Raw genomic sequence first — 16374 nt, forward strand, 5'->3', positions numbered from 1 at the left:
GAGTTCACCGACTCTGATCATATTTAGACAAGGCCATGGTCAAAGTGGAAGTTCTCTCCTCCCTTCAGAGAAAGGTACCTCCTTGCAAGAAGGAATTTAAGGACAAGACACAGGCAAAGGTAAGCAGGGGAGTGATATTATTTGCATGCAAAACAAAAGCACACACTCATCAGGGAGTGCCAGCCTGCTCAGGGGAGCTGACTCCACAAGGTGTGTGTCCATCCCTTTGATGATCTTGGAGGCACAGTGGATGGTGTCTGTGCTGGGGCTCAATTTCACATTCATCAGAGGCGGCGTTAGAGGTGGAGCTTGAGTGCTACCCATTTCCTTGCCCTTTGAGGGAAACTTGGTGTGTGGTGGGAGCCATGATTTTTTTATTATGACCTTATAATTAGCTCAAGATCATCATGGGGTTCAGCCTGCGCCACGCTGGTTATCTCGCTGGCGCTGGCTCTACGGGGTGAAGGCAGGGAAGCTGAGGTTTCCTGCTGCACAGAAAGGGGGCTGTGGTCTGGGCTGGTGCAGGCAGGGCTGCAGCTCAGGTGAGGCTGCAGGGAGGGGAGAGCCGGCAACCTCAGCTCCTCCTTGCTAGCCACCCCTTCCCTACATCACATTGGGCTACCTTTTATTTATTTGTTTTCATTTGAGAGGCAGAGAGACAGACAGAGAGAGAGACAGAGAGAGAGAGGTAGTTATATATAGAGAGAGACATAAATATTGCCATCTGCTGATTCGCTCCCCAAGATGCCTGAAACAGCTAGGGATGAGCCAAAACTGGGAGCTGGGAGCTCAGTCCAGGTCTCCGGTATGGGTGGCAGACACCCAACCACTTGAGCCGCAGGCTGGCAGGAAGCTGGCAGAGAGCTGTATTCAGGGGCTAGAGCTGGGAATGGAACCCAGGTGCTCTGACGTAGGATGCAGGTGTCGTAACCGCAGCTTAATCATCAGGCCAAACAGCCACCCTAAGTCTAATTCTTAATTTATATAAGTGGTAAACTTAACAGAGCAAGTTATCTCCTATTAAGAAAAGCCTAAATCTCAGCATTCAAATAAAAATTAGATATCTTAATAAGTACCTCTAAAAGCTAATTACGAAGCTATTTTAAAAACTATGCTTAGCAATCAAAGGCTTATGTAGTGTTTTTAAAATGTGAAGCTTATATTTATTTAGTTTCTGTGCTGAAAGGAGTTATATGGGTTCTTTCTGTACACAATCCTAGATTTCCCATTGTGACTAAAATAAACAATTCTGCATTTTAAGAAATCATACAGATTGGGAGTAAAAATTGAACTCTCATTATCTACTTGTCGTTTTTATTTCCCTCCTATTTGCTCTGAATTTTGTTTCAGAGCCTTTGGACTTCCTTTCGGGCAGGAACTTGATGATGTATCATATTCCAGTGAAATCTTCAAAGTCAGTGAATAAAAACCGGTAAACAAAGCCGCGGGACCTAGGAAACGCTGATAAGGATCAGCTCCACAAAGTCGTGATGACAGAAGCAACCACGCTAGAGGTGATATAATTTATTGCTTCCTCCTAAGCAGGACACCTACAAGACACATCTGTGACAGGAATGGATGGAGGTGACACAGAGGAGCAGCCCCTTATTGATGGACAACCCGGGGCTCAGGTTCCCAGCCTGCCCCGCGCCCCTCAACACTGCATGCTTTGTGCCTAGCGCTCCAACCCCATGCTTCGGGTTCCCTGTCTTTCGATCTTCTAGACATGGTGCCTCTCTGGATGAGGCAGGTGCTGTGATGCCACCTGGCCAAGACGCCGTCTTGTCTCATCAGTCGGCACTGATGCTCTTGTTCTTGTAAGAAGCCACAAACCGTGAACACATGTGAAAATGGACACACCCGCACTACCTAGTCTGGCTTTAGTGAAAAACTTATGTAAAGAGTGATATGAAGCAGTTCTTTTGGTTTAGAGTGAGCTATTTGGAAAGGTTCTGGATTCTTTTTTATTTTTAACATTTATTGGGGCCGGCACTGTGGTATAGTGGGTAAAGCCACTGCCTACAATGCCAACTGCTTCACTTCCAATCCAGTTCTCTGCTAATGGCCTGGGAAAGCAGTAAAAGATGGCCCAATTCCTTGAGTCCCTGCACCTGCGTGGAAGGCCCGGAAGAAGCTCCTGGCTCCTGGCTTTGGATCGGTGCAGCTCCAGCCATTGCAGCCATCTGGGGAGTGAACCAGCAGATGGAAGACCTCTCTCTGCCTTTGTCTCTCTGTAACTCTGCCTTTCAAATAAAAAAACTCAAAAAAAAAAAAGCTGCTTATAAATGAGGCAGAGTATTTCAAATGCATCTTATATCAGAGTGGCTGGGTCCCAATGCCAACTCTGTTCTCAATTCCAGCTTCCTACTAATGCTTACCCTGAGAGCAGAAGGTGATGGCTCAAGTAGGTGGTTCCCTGTACCCATGTAGAAGACCTTGACTGAGTTCCTAGCATATGATTTTGTCATGGCGCATATCTAGTTCTTATGGGCATCTGGGGTGTGAACCAACAGATGAGATCACTCTCTCTCTCTCTGTGTGTATGTCTCTGCTTTTCAAATAAACATTTTTAAAAATGCTCACAAATGATTAGAAATCAATAAGAATTCAAGTGAGATTCAAATTCCCAATCAGGAAATTCATAAAGCATTAAAACACTGATTTTTCTTAATAAGACAGGCTATTGCAAATTGTTTTCAGAATTGCAGTATTATAGAACACTGTATATTGGGATGACCTTATAATATAGTGTAAATGATAATGCTCAGATTCTTTTTTTTGGCTCTCCCTAAATTATTTTTCTTACTAACATCTTCCAACTAGTAATTCTGACACACGCATTCAACTTGGACAAAGGTAATAATAATAGTTGCTACTCTACAGAATTGCAAAAGGGACAAGTATTCTCACCCAGGTAAGATGTTATAGGACTGTGCGGAAGTGCATTTGTAAAACTACGATCATGCAAAAGTTGTTTTAAGTTTAGTATTAAAATGTGATCATGAGGGACCAGCACCATGGTGTAGCAGTTTATAAAGCTAGAACCGGCGCCCATATGGGATGCCAGCGCTTCAGGCCAGGGCTTTAACCCGCTGTGCCACAGCGCCAGCCCTTGCAGTAGCCTCTTTCTTTTTCTTGGTTCTTCCAGACTCACTGCTCACACTCACCCTACTCACTGCTGCTCCCCTGGTCTTTATAAAATACACACTCCTCTTGGGAAACACCTTACTGGTTCCCCCACAGACACACATCAAGGCCTAAGCTTCATCCCTGGGCATATGAGACCTCTGTTATCTAACTTGGGCTTTTTACTTTGCTGGCCTGTTTCAGTCTAGACTGTGAGAGGGCCACACAAATGTCTGTCTTTACCTTGGCATTGCTCTCAGCGCCACACAGAGAGCCTGAGCTGTAACAGAATCACTCATTGGATCTGCCACCGCCTCACCTCTCGTGCCTCTGATTCATGCATGCATCTCGCCAGCCAGCCTAAACCCCCTGCAGAAACACAAGTGTGTCCCCCTCTTACCACTCTATTTTTTTTTCCCCCATGCATTCATCATTTATCTGAGAATTACCATCATCCAAGCCTGACTGGAGCTAGGTAGGTTTTCTGAATGAAGAAATGAAACACAAACTTAGGAGTGTAGCCTGGGAGGTCATACATCCTGAGAAACTGACCAGTGTAACAAACTGCAACACAAGAACAGTTTTCCCCAGGCAGTACAAGTAAGCAACAGTATAAGGCAAGCATATGCCTTTCTCTTACCCCGCCCAGTCTAAGAACTAGATTTAATTAATCAAGACTTTGTAGAATGAATTGGAATAAAACCTAAACAAGGGGCCAATGTCGTATTGCAGTGGGTGAAGCCACGGCTTGCAGCACCAGCATACCATACGAGAGCACTGGCTCAGCTTCTGGCTGCTCCACTCCCCACGTAGCTCCCTGCTAAGGTGCCTGGGAAGGCAGCGGAAGACGGTTCAAGCACTTGGGCCCTGCCACCCACGGCGGACCCCTGAATGGAGTTCCAGGCCCCTGGCTCTGGCCTAGCCCAGCCCGGGGTCATTGCAGCCATTTGGAGAGTGAACCAGTGGATGGAAAATCTCTCTGTCTCTCTGTCTTTCAAATAAATCTTAAAACATATGCACACACACGCACACAAAACAAAGAAAAACAAACCACCTTCTGCTAAAGCACAGGCTAAAAGGTAATCAAGACTCTCCCAAGTATGGAGCCCAAACGGCAGAGGGAGGGCACTCATAGCTCAACAGGTGGTCCGGGGGAACTCTGAAGCCACAGCCCTGTGGAGGCGGGATCTTGCATGGGGGCGTGGCCTTGCGGGTGGTCACATGACCAAATGACATATAAACGTCTCTAAAGAGAACTTGCTGAATAAGATGGAGAACAGGATGCTTCTTAGAGGATCTGCACGTATGTTGTTGTCTAGGTTCTCAGCACTGTGGTCAAAGTATTATTGAGACAAGCTTTAACAGGAAATATGTATAGAATAGGAATCAATGCTGTATAGGCATTTTACCAACACACTTTAGGGAAATTCTATGATGTTGAGCTTAATTTAAAAAAATACTTTCATTGTAATATATGGTTAGGTTATTGTCCTTTTGACAGGCATCAAATTCCATGATAAAGTATAACTTGTACAAATTAGTAGTTAGAATGAGTGATAAAATTAATCTATAAAATTCCTTCAAGTTTTCACCTGGCCCAGTCTTACCTCTTTACATGATGTGCGCAGTACATGCTCAGAAAACGAAGTCTGCAGATTATTAAAAAAAAAAAAAAAAAATATCCTTAGGTGGCTCAGGTGTACTCCAAAGCTTTGCCCCTACCAGGCAGGGCTTTTGCGCTGTGGGCGGGGCCTCGGTGGCCACGCCCCCTGGGCGGAGTGTAAGCCGGCCGCGCGGGAGCTGGCGCGCCCCCGCCGTTTCCTAGGAGACGAAACACACAGGCCGCGGGAGCTTCACAAGGGAGCCCACGAGGTGAGCCGCCGGCGCGGGCAGGTAGTCCCGAGCGGGCTGCGGGGCCGCCACCGTCCTGTCCGACCCAGCCCCAGCCCGTCCTGCGAGGCCGGCCCGGCATGTCCCCTCGGCGCCCTGCCGGGAGCCTGGACCGGGACGCCGGTAGGGAAGGCGGGCGGGATGCCGGGGCTCTCCGGGGCCAGCTGTCCGGCGCTCGCAGTCCGGCCGGGAGGCGGGAGGCGGGAGGCGGGAGGCGGGAGGCGGTCGGGGCTCCCCGAGGCCGGCTGTCCGGGACCGGCTGTCCGCGGGATCGGCCGGGACGCGGGGTCCGCCTGCGCGGGAGGCGGTCGGGGCTCTCCGGGGCCGGCTGTCCGAGACCGGCTGTCCGCAGGGCTCTCCAGGGCCGGCTGTCCGTGGGGTCCGCCTGCGCGGGAGGCGGTCGGGGCTCTCCGGGGCCGGCTGTCAGCAGGGTCGGCCCGGACGCGGGAGGCGGTCGGGGCTCCCCGAGGCCGGCTGTTCGCGGGGTCGACCGGGAGGCGGTCGGGGCTCTCGGAGGTCAGTTGTCCGGGGCCGGCCGGTTCGCGGGAGGCGGTCGGGGCTCCCCGAGGCCGGCTGTCCGGGGCCGGCTGTCCGCAGGGCTCTCCAGGGCCCGCTGTCTGCGGGATCGGCCGGGAGGCGGTCGGGGCTCCCCGGGGTCAGCTGTCCACGGGGCCGGCCGGGCAGCCCTCAGCCTGGGTCTCGGGGGGCCGCGGAGTGGGGTTCAGGACAGTCGCGAAGTTTGAGCGGAGGAGGAAGTCAGCGCTCGCTGGCGCGGCCCGAAGGTCGCGCAGGTGAAGGTGCTCCCAGCCGCGCGCCCGGGGCGCCCGGGGGTCGCCCGCCAGCCCGCCCGCGGAGACCCGGGCCGACTCCTCCCGGCCGGCCGGGTGATCGACTCCAGCCCTAGCTGGTGGAGAAGGCTCGGAGCGCCTGTGCCTTCCCTGCGGATGAGGTTTGAATTTAGGAGCAAGGAAGCCAGTGGGTAGCAACCCCCGCTGCAAGGAAACAGGCTCACGTGATTGCGTTTAGATAAGCTTTGGAAATAAGTAGGTATTTGTTCAAGGAACCAGCTTGATTTTAATCAGGAAAAATAACTCATTGCGTCCAAGTGGTGGTGGAGACAAGTGAGCCGGGACCATGTTGCATCTCTTCCTTGGGGTGCTTTTTCTTCGTTCTTTAGAATGGTTTGTGGTATTAGCACAGAGCACTGTGCTTTCTTTTAAAACAGAATTTTTGTCTTCCTGTTGCAATAATAGCCCCTCTTCAGACGTCTATAAACATATCACTTGGTTAGTGCTAAATATATTTTTTTCTGTTTTGCTTTTTAAACACTTAGTGCGTTTAGAAACACTAATTACTGTGTTGTCTTACAAACAGTAAGACCGCCCTGGAAGTGGGATCCTGATAGTGGGTTCTACAAAGACAAGCTGAGCATATCCAGTCCTCACACCTGTTCTGGGATTGGCAGAGGAGAGTTTTAACCTCCATTTGCCCTCTATGTTAATCTTTTTTAATCCTGTCTAAATCCCTTATTAGCTGGCCAAAGCTGTGGAGAGCCCAAGTTTACAATAATCGTACACTTAGATAAACAGAAGACAACTAGAATGGGAGATAAATTATATGGGTATTTGGTGAAGGTCTATAATTGAGACTCTAGTTAAATGTCTTTTTCTTTAAATCAGAACATAAACTTCATTTAATCCATAGGAAACATACTAAATATTGTAGCCTAGTTGTAGAGAATTCTGAGTTCTGAACAATTACGTTAAATTGAGGATTATATTTCTATTGTACTTTGGTTTTGTTGCATATATGTCATAATATAGTCCGTACATAAGAAACCATGTTAGTGTGAGTATGCATGGATTCCAAGATTTTTTTCCTCCAAAATAAATGTATCTTTTGATTATTTTTTCCACAAACTTGTTTAAGTACCCTCATACATTCCTGTCTTGCAAAATTAGTTTTCTACAGGTCAACAAAGAATACATGTAATTGGTAGAGAAACACTGTACACGTGTGGAGAACCACAGGCAGGCTATGTATTTTAACTTACCTGTACTGTTGTTTACAATTTTTATTTCTTTGAAAGGCAGACAGAGAGAGAGAAAGACAGACAGACATCAATCTTGCATTCACTGGTTCACTCCCCAGATGCCTACAACATCCTGGCTGGGCCAGGCCTAAGGCAGAAACCGAGAACTCAGTCCAGTCTCCCACGTGGGTGGCAAGGACTTGAGTCATCACTTGCTGTCTCCCCAGGTGCACATTAACAGGAAGCCAGAATCAGGAGCAGAACCAGGACTCAAATCCAGGCACTCTGACGCGGGGTGTGGGCTTCACAAAGAGCCTCTTACCACCACTCCAAACGCTGGCTCGCATTACGGCTTTCTGACAAGTAACCAGTTTAGGACCTTACTGTGCTATGCTGAAAAACCTAGTTGTCTATATACTGTCCATGTGTAGGTCCATTAGAACCCTGCCTTGTATCTGTGCCTCCACATCGTCCCTGTATTTTCAGGGGGGTGGAAAGGACAGCTTCTCACCATGGAGTTTACTTTGTAATTAGTATTCCTCGAAAGAGGACTTGCTGAGCCTCTTGTTTCGGAGGGTAATGTGCACATTGGTTTTCCTGGAAGGCGTGGTAGGGCTTAAACTGAGGAGAACCTCAGAGAACCATGAATCAGACCTCTGCAAAATCTACGCCAGACCCATAGTCTGTGCCACATCACCCCGCAAGCTGAAAGCAGCTGGCAAGTGACCGTGCTGTTTCTTCTTCCCCAAGGATAAGTAGAGCCAGTCCTGAAGCCATCCTCAGTTGCAGCAAAACAAAACTGTGTTTCCCATGTTTATTTGGAAGTTACTGCTCTGGGTTGGCCAGTAAATGTTTCGAAGAAGACTCTCTAATGCAAATTGACTTTATTTTTATTTTTATAGGGTGTCCCTAAGAATGGAATCACTGTTTCCTTGCCAGATTCCTTATTACTGTACTGCGTAATCTTGGGGAAGAGCCTTTGTTTAATGAATGACGAGCCTGTCACCAGTGGAGCGAAAACAGTGAGCGAGCAAAGACAAAAGTGAAGAAGTTGCTTCCGCTCCTGTTGGACAAGGAAGAGCGTTCGGTCAGTGACTGCCGTAGCGTCTGTCCAGGATGAACCGATACACAACCATGAGACAGCTGGGAGACGGCACCTATGGGAGTGTGCTTATGGGCAAGAGTAACGAGTCTGGGGAGCTGGTGGCCATCAAAAGGTACGTGTCTGACACTGCGAAGTGCACCTTTGAAATTCCCATCTCTGCCTCCCTGACAGTGGACCCAAGCGCACGGAGAGGTCCAGTGTAGAGCCCACGCTCATTTGGCTAATGGGCAGCGCCATCCTGGAAAAAGACATTACCAAAAAGGACTATTCTCCTGATGTCCACATATGTTATCTGAATGGTCTGGGCTGCCCAGCTGTCTTGATAACCCCAAAGAAACATGAGTGTTATGCATAAAATATGCGGGCTGAAATGAAAGGTCATCTTTGTAATGTTTGCAAATTTAAAATTGCAAACAGAGTATGGCTTGTTATTTCTTTAAAATAATAGGCATCAAATCAGTTCCTTTTTTTTTTTTTTCAGGCAGAGTTAGATAATGAGAGAGAGAGACAGAGAGAGACAGACAGAGAGAAAGGTCTTCCATCCGTTGGTTCACTCCCCTAATGGCCACTATGGCTGGCGTGCTGCGCCGATCCGAAGCCAGGAGCCAGGTGCTTCCTCCTGGTCTCCCATGTGGGTGCAGAACCCGAGCACTTGGGCTATCCTCCACTGCACTCCCGGGCCACAGCAGAGAGCTGGACTGGAAGAGGAGCGACTGGGACAGAATCCGGCTTCATCCGACCGGGACTAGAACCCGGGGTGCCGGTGCCACAGGCAGCCTATTGAGCTGCAGCGCCAGCCAAATCAGTTCTTCATAATGTCAAATTGAGTTCTGAATGGCATATAGTATGAGGGTACCTCGAAAGGTTCATAGGAAATGAAATTAAAAACATTTAAAAAATTAAAAGATGTTTTAGTGCATAAAAAGTCTTGAAATCCATGCATAGTTTTCCCATGATACACATTTTCCATGAACTTTTTGAAGAATTCTCCTCTGCATGGATTTCAAGCATTTTTTACACCTAAATAAACTTATTTATTAATCTCACTCTCTAGGAACTTTTTTGAAAATATGCTTATATTTTCCCAAGCTTACCAATTAAGTAGAATTAAGTATGATTAATTTAATTGTTCCTTTTAATCTCCCATATTGTCCCCTTTAATCTCCTGTATTTTTCTACACTACATACCCCAAAGCTTAGTTGATTTAAAATAGGATCAAACATTTACCAGCTCACACAGCTCCTGTGGGTCAGGAATTTAGCACTGGTGTAACTGGGTGGTGTGGGCTCGCAGTCTCATGGGGTGGCAGTCAGCTGTTGGCCAAGGTTGCAGCGGTCAGAAGGCTGGACCAGGGCTGGGAGGATTCACTTGTAGGGTGGCTCACTATGTTAGTCTGCTAGGGCCAGGCCACAGACTGGGTGACTTAAACAACAGAAAGATATTTCCTCACAGTTCTGAAGCAGGAAGTGTGAGATCCAGGGGTTGGCAGGGTTGGTTTCTTCGGAGGCCTTTCTCCTTGGTTTGTAGATGGCTAGTCTTCTGACATCTCCACCTGGTCTCCCCTCTGTGTGCGGATCTGTCCAGACGTCCTCTTTAAGGACACCAGTCATATCCTAAAGACATCGTTTAACCTTGATTATCTATCTCTTCATCATTAACCTGCCCCCAGGTGCACTGACATGCCCAGGCACCTGAGGTGAGGACCTACACATTTGAATTTTGGGGGAGACAAAAATCAGCCTGTACAGGGGTGTTGTAATAAAATAGCACACACTGGGTAGCTTGAATACCACATTTACTGTCTCACCAGCCTGGAGCCCACAAGTCTGAAATCAAGGAGTTGGCAGGGGTGGTTTCTTGTGAAGGCTGTGCGGGAAGCATCCGTTCCAGGCTTCTCGCCCGGCTTGTATAAACCATGTTCTCCCTGTGTTTACAGGACCTCCTCCCCGTGAGGATCTGTGTCCAAATTTCCTCTCTCTGTAAGGATGCTAGTCATGTTGGATTGACCCCACTGAACTTGATTACCTCTGCAGAGACTTACCTCCATGTAGAGTCCCACTCTGAAGTACTGGGCGTTAGAACTTCAATATGTGAACTCCTGAGGGGTGCAACCCGCAACACTCACACGTGGCTGGCAAGTCTGTACTGGGGCTGTTGGCAAGAGGCGTCAGTTCCTCCTCACATGGAACTCTCCAGAGGGTTGCTGGAGCAGCCTCATGACATCATAGTTGGACAAGTCTTAGAAACTGATTACCACGTCATCCAGAGTATGACAACCTAAAATGCAATCTTGTTTTAAAAGATTTATTTTGTTTATTTGAAAGGCAATTATGGAGAGAAAGATCTTCCATTCGCTGGTTCACTCCCCAAATGGCGGCAATGGTTGTGGCTGGGCCAGGATGAAGCCAGGAGCTTCTTTCCACGTGGTTTGCAGGGGCCCAAGAACTTGGGCCATCTTCTGCTGCTTTCCCAGACACATTTGCAGGGAGCTGGATAGGAGGTGGAACAGCCAGGACTCAAACCAGCATCCATATAGGAAGCTAGTGTCGCAGGCACTGGCTTTACCCACTACATCACAGTGCTGGCCTCGTAAAATACAATTTTTAAAATTATTCATTTATTTTTTTGAAAGGGTGCAGAAGAGAGAGAGTGAGAGAGAGCGAGAGATATTGATTGATCTTCCATTCACTGGTTCACTCCCCAAATAGCTGTAGCAGCCAGGGTTGGGCCAGGCCAAAGCTAGGAGCCAAGAAAGTGGGGCTACCGGCAGCACCTACATGAGTTCTCGAGCACGGGAGGGCCAGCGTGGTGCAGGCTGGGGAGGGGGGACTCTGATAATATGTGTGCGACCTTGAGAAAATAGTGGAGAGAGGCTGACCGTGGGACCCAAGCTGGATGAGACAGCAGGGATGCGGCTGTAGGAAGAGCGACTGCAGGGTAGCGATGGTGCGTGGTCAGTCTGCAGCACTGCAGGTTGAGGACCATGCCCCATGACCACACGGCGTTCTTGAGTAACTGCAGGAGGACAGGGGTCTTGCAGTTCAGGAGCTGGCGGAATTATCAGTATGAATGTTCACGATAGCCACTATTCCCTCCAGTTCTGGACAAGATAGAAAAGCAGGATCATTATGTACGCGACTCGTACAAGAAGGCTCTGCCGTTTCATTCAAGCTGATGGGAAGGAATAAATTCTACCTGAATATTAGACCCCTTATTTTCCATTCTCAATTTATTCCTGTCCTCCAAACTTACATCCCAAACTATCCAATCAGGACCATCATTTTATCTTTGGTGGTATAAAATTTTCAGCATTCCCAATTTAGGCCATGAATGTTACAGGTATAGCACTTCGGGTAACTGTTTAAAGTCACCTCACTAAGTTAACACATATTTATTAAGCTCTGCCTTTCGGGACTGTCGGGCGGCAGGCAGTTCCTTCCACGGGGCATAGAAATCCACCCTGTCATTCAGCAAACAGTTCTGAACAAGCCGCCGTGTGCAGACTGGTATTGGGAGTATCCTCAAGGAGCTTACGTCTGGGGAGAAGGACTAAACCTGTTAAATTAGCGTATGATGGAAGGTGGCAGAAGACCATGGATGCTGTGGGGAAAAGGGCAGACCAAGAAAGGCTACCAGGGAATGTGGTGGATCTTCACAAAGTTCATGGAAAAGTGAATTAGATACGTTTATTTGGTGTGAACATTTTTGCCTAGTTTTTACCTAATATACTCATTTTCCACGAACTTTCTGAAGACCCCTTGTATGCTTGGATTTCAGAACCTTTTTTGCAGTGAAATAAACTTGTCTTGCATTCCACTTTCCAGGAACTTTCTGGAGTGTGCTTCCCTTCTCTTAGGACGAGTAGTTGAGAGTAGCCCAGAAAGCAGTGCAGGACATGAGTGAAGTAAGGACAGCCCGAAACGGCCTTGCACTTCTGACCAGAGAGTTCTTACTAGATGCTCTGCCAGGTTTCTTTTCCTGTCTTCACAGGCCTGCACCTCTGTCTTTCAGGGCTCAGCTGCAGTATACCTTATCAAAACAGACTGGCCATTATAGGCTTAAAAGATCCCCGTGTGGATTGGCTCGTGTCCTTCTTCTTTTTTTTTTTTTTTTTTTTTTTTTTTTTTTTTTTTTTTTTTTGACAGGTAGAGTTATAGACAGAGAGAGACAGAGAGAAAGGTCTCCCTTCTGTTGGCTCACTCCCCTAATGACCGCTATGGCTGGAGCTACGCCAATCTGAAGCCAGGAGCCAGGTGCTTCCTCCCCGTCTCTCATGTGGGTGCAGGGACCCAACTATTTGGGCCATCCTCCACTGCCCTCCCGGGCCATAGCAGAGAGCTGGACTGGAAGAGGAGCAACCGGGACAGAATCCGGCACCCCAACCGGGGCTAGAACCCGGGGTGCCAGTGCCACAGGTGGAGGATTAGCCAAGTGAGCCACAGCGCTGGCCTTGGCTCGTGTCCTTCTATCTAATTTCTGCTTCCTATGTTGGATGGGAAACACCATGTAAACCCCCTCTGATTTGTTCATTATCCTGAATGCATGAAAGAGGATGACAAGGGACCTAGAGGAAAATGCCTTTTCTTAGTCACTCTAAGAAACTGGGTTTTCTTGGGATAACTGCTTTGAAGGAAACTTCTGTATGTGTTGTAGAACAGATAATATGCCTCGCCGGAGGGCAGTCTTGCTGAGAAATGGTACTCGTGAGAAGGAAAGTAGCAATGTTAGTCAATATGGAAGAACAGAAGACAGATTTTACATGAAGAATCAAAGCTTAGTTATTACTGAACTGTGAAAAGTAACTTAAATGTAGTTTTATCTGACTTCTAAAAGATTGGATATTTTTTAAATTTTCAAACTACTTTTTTAAAAGATTTATTTATTTATTTGAAAGGCAGAGTTACAGAGAGGCAGAGAAAGAGAAAGATCTTCCATCTGTTGGTTCTCTCCCCTAGATGGCCGCATGGCCGGAGCTACAATGATCTGAAGCCAGGAGCCAGGAGCTTCTTCCGGGTCTCCCACATGGGTGCAGGGGCCCAAGGACTTCTTCTACTGCTTTCCCAGGCCATAGTAGAGAGCTGGATTGGAAGTGGAGCAGCTGGGTCTTGAACCGGCGGCCATGTGGGATGCCCATGCTTCAGGCCAGGGCATTAACCCGCTGCACCACAGCGCTGGTCCCTGACTTAAATCTCTTAACTTTGTGGACTTGTCTAATCAGAAGTAGACCAGATTTGTTGATAAAATCACTACATTTTCTACCACAAATTTCTATTTTCTTCCCTTGCTTCCCCTTGCTTGGTGAAGGCTTATGCTATGTGATATCTGAAATTCTGTTTTAATAGAAACATGAGAATCCATCCATCCCCCTTTCTGAGTGAGTTACTGACACTTCCCTAAGCAGTTCCAGAAAGAGGAAAAGTGGGAGAAGTCCTTTCAGCAGAGCAGACACTGGGACGGTGAGAACTCGCCCAGAGGGGAGATGCATGGCACTTCTCCCACGTCTCTGTTAAAGCAGAGTTAGGAGGTGACGGAGGCAGGAGCCTTCGCCACGCAGCCTTGGGGTACATCGGAAGGGGGTGGTTTCCCCGGGGTGAATCAGCGGCTCTGCCCTTGTACACTAAACTTTTCTTGTTTATTTCAGGATGAAGAGAAAGTTCTATTCTTGGGATGAATGTATGAACTTGAGAGAAGTGAAGGTAAAATCTGAAAAATAGAAAGAACTGAAGCCCTTAATTCTACTTCATACCTGAGGATGATAACTAAGGAAATTATTCTATTCTCCAGGGGATTCATTCTAAAGAAAATTCTGTTTAGGTTTTTTCTTTAACTTTCTGAAGTATTTTTTCATTTCTTTTGGTTTTGATGTCAGTGAAAAACAGAAAATAATTATACCCTCATATTGAAAAGTTCATCCTCACTACTTCTTTTTTTTTTTTTTTAAGATTTATTTATTTGAAAGAGTTACACAGAAAGGAGAGGCAGAGAGAAAGAGAGCGGTTTTCCACCCATTTGTTTATTCCCCAGATGGCCGCAACAGCCAGAGCTATGCTGATCCAAAGCCAGGAGCCAGGAGCTTCTCCTGGGTCTCCCATGCGGGTGTAGGCGCCCAAGGCCTTGAGCCATCTTCTACTGCTTTCTCAGGCCATATCAGAGAGCTGGATCAGAAGTGGAGTAGCTGGATCTTGAACTGGCGCCCTTATGGGATGCCGGCACTGCAGGTGGTGGCTTTACCCTCTATGCCACAGTGCCAGCCCCACCCTCACTTCTAAAAGAGCATCTTAATTCATATTATCAAAGGAAAGATAACTTTTTAAAGTTACTATTTCCTTGTATTTTATATTACTATGACTTGGACAAATTTTTGGAGACTTTTGCATGGAATTGCACATAATTAAGTCAAAGAAAAGTTAGCCCTGTTTAACAGACTGAAAAAAAAGTAACAGATTGCAGTATGTAGTAAATACTTCTGACTTGTTTTATTTTGGCACCTGACATTCATTGCTTAAAGGAATTCCTACTTGCCTTAAATAGATGTTTTATAAAATTACGTAGATGTTTAGATATAATTCATTGATGAATCTAGAAGAAATTGAATATTACTTAAGGTGATTGTTACTTAGCATTAATCAAATTTTGTCAGCTTCTGTAATTTTTCTTGTAGAAATTGTAATGCTTATATGCTGTTTTGCAGTCTCTGAAGAAACTTAATCATGCCAATGTGATTAAACTTAAAGAAGTTATCAGAGAAAATGACCATCTTTATTTTATATTTGAATATATGAAAGAAAATCTCTATCAATTAATGAAAGAGAGGTATGTTTTTATCCTGTAAAACTGTAATTTTTCCCTATAATTTATGCTTTGAGTCCTCTGGATCCTTTCAGTATGTCAGACCTCACAGTAAACAAGCCAATCACCATAAGAAGTAGATTCACATTAGTTAGCTCTGTTATCTGCATCAAAGGTAGCAGGTAACACTGGAGAAGAGCCACTTACAACAGAGCCATGAGTTTTCTCTTGTAATTCCTTACAAATAGAGGTAAATATTTCATGTAAACATACGTACTCTCTATCGAATTTGATTTTTCAAATAAAAACCTATCTAGAGTTTAGTCCTCAGTAAGAAAGCTGGCCTTGGGCACCGTTGAGACGATGATCTTCCTTGCTCTCCCAAGCATCTTGTGAAAGGTAAGTGAAACAGTGGAGACAAATGAAGCACCACAGGCCTCCAGCAGAATGTGTGAGTGCTAGAACCTCATGTGTTACCAATGCCAAGGAGATGCTCATTGGAGTATTAACCTATGGACAGACGCCCTGAAGGAGAGCTTGGGTCTCCCCAGGGGCCTGGGAAGGGTGCTCTGCTGGCGGGGTTCTGGGCACATCTTGGGGCTAAGTCCATCTGCCTGCTCTGGAAGCCAGAGTTGTTCAGCAAAAGGCCCTAAAATACTTAGAAATAGAGGAACTTCCCACTGTAATGGTACTGCCTACACTCTGTTTCTCACACACATATCTATACTCAATATCAAAGGGTAGCAATTCAATTTTTCTTTAATCATTTTTCCAAAAATGTTTGCTGAATGTTTGTTGTAGTCTAAGCTGACACTTTAAAACATTAATGTCAGTTAAAATAACAGTAGTCTTCAAACCTTAAGTTAGTTTTTATTTTTCTAGAGTCTTTTCTAGTCTTTATATATAGACATGCATGCTTTTTAAAAACAGTTATCATTTTCAGGGCGCCGGATTCTGTCCCGGTTGCCCCTCTTCCAGGCCAGCTCTCTGCTATGGCCTGGGAGTGCAGAGGAGGATGGCCCAAGTGCTTGGGCCCTGCACCCCATGGGAGACCAGGAGAAGCACCTGGCTCCTGCCATCAGATCAAGGCGGTGCGCCGGCCGCAGCGCGCCGGCTGCAGCAGCCATTGGAGGGTGAACCAACGGCAAAGGAAGATCTTTCTCTCTGTCTCTCTCTCTCACTGTCCACTCTGCCTGTCAAAAAAAAAAAAAGTTATCATTTTAGTGGTAATAAAATTTTTAATTTGATTTATTCACTTAGAAATACTTGTATGATGTATATATAGTCTTTATAGTTACCACAATTATTATATGCTGTTCAGTGACTATACTAACCTTCATTTACCTCTTTGAACTACTTAAAATGAATAACTATCAATGGGAGAAAATATTGGTAATTACAGTGTAAAAATACTGATGAAAAGTTGCACAG

The 16374-nt window shown here is 46.5% G+C and overlaps 1 protein-coding gene and 1 long non-coding RNA gene across 16 annotated transcripts in view; one reads left to right on the plus strand and one right to left on the minus strand.

Moving 5' to 3' along the window:
• Positions 1-4861: 4861 nt before the first annotated feature.
• The window catches only part of MAK (male germ cell associated kinase), a 52296-nt gene continuing 40783 nt past the window's right edge, over positions 4862-16374 (plus strand). For 9 of the 15 annotated variants that reach the window (XR_011388805.1, XR_011388806.1, XM_070074422.1 and 6 more), the window contains exons 1-4: positions 5001-5139; positions 7951-8265; positions 13796-13850; positions 14846-14967. Coding sequence is in view for 12 of the 15 variants with exons in the window: in XM_070074422.1 (XP_069930523.1) it covers positions 8165-8265; positions 13796-13850; positions 14846-14967 (278 nt within the window). In the remaining 3 variants the exon portion in view is untranslated. The other 6 variants (XM_070074423.1, XM_070074427.1, XM_051855120.2 and 3 more) reach the window with 3 other exon arrangements.
• LOC103349676 (uncharacterized) lies at positions 8136-10337 on the minus strand. The gene is made up of 2 exons (XR_011388807.1): positions 10196-10337; positions 8136-9767 (listed from the first exon to the last, which is right to left on the minus strand). It is a non-coding gene; the product is annotated as an uncharacterized lncRNA (long non-coding RNA).

Source organism: Oryctolagus cuniculus, chromosome 5, assembly GCF_964237555.1.
Source record: "Oryctolagus cuniculus chromosome 5, mOryCun1.1, whole genome shotgun sequence".
Classification (NCBI taxonomy): Eukaryota; Metazoa; Chordata; class Mammalia; order Lagomorpha; family Leporidae; genus Oryctolagus; species Oryctolagus cuniculus.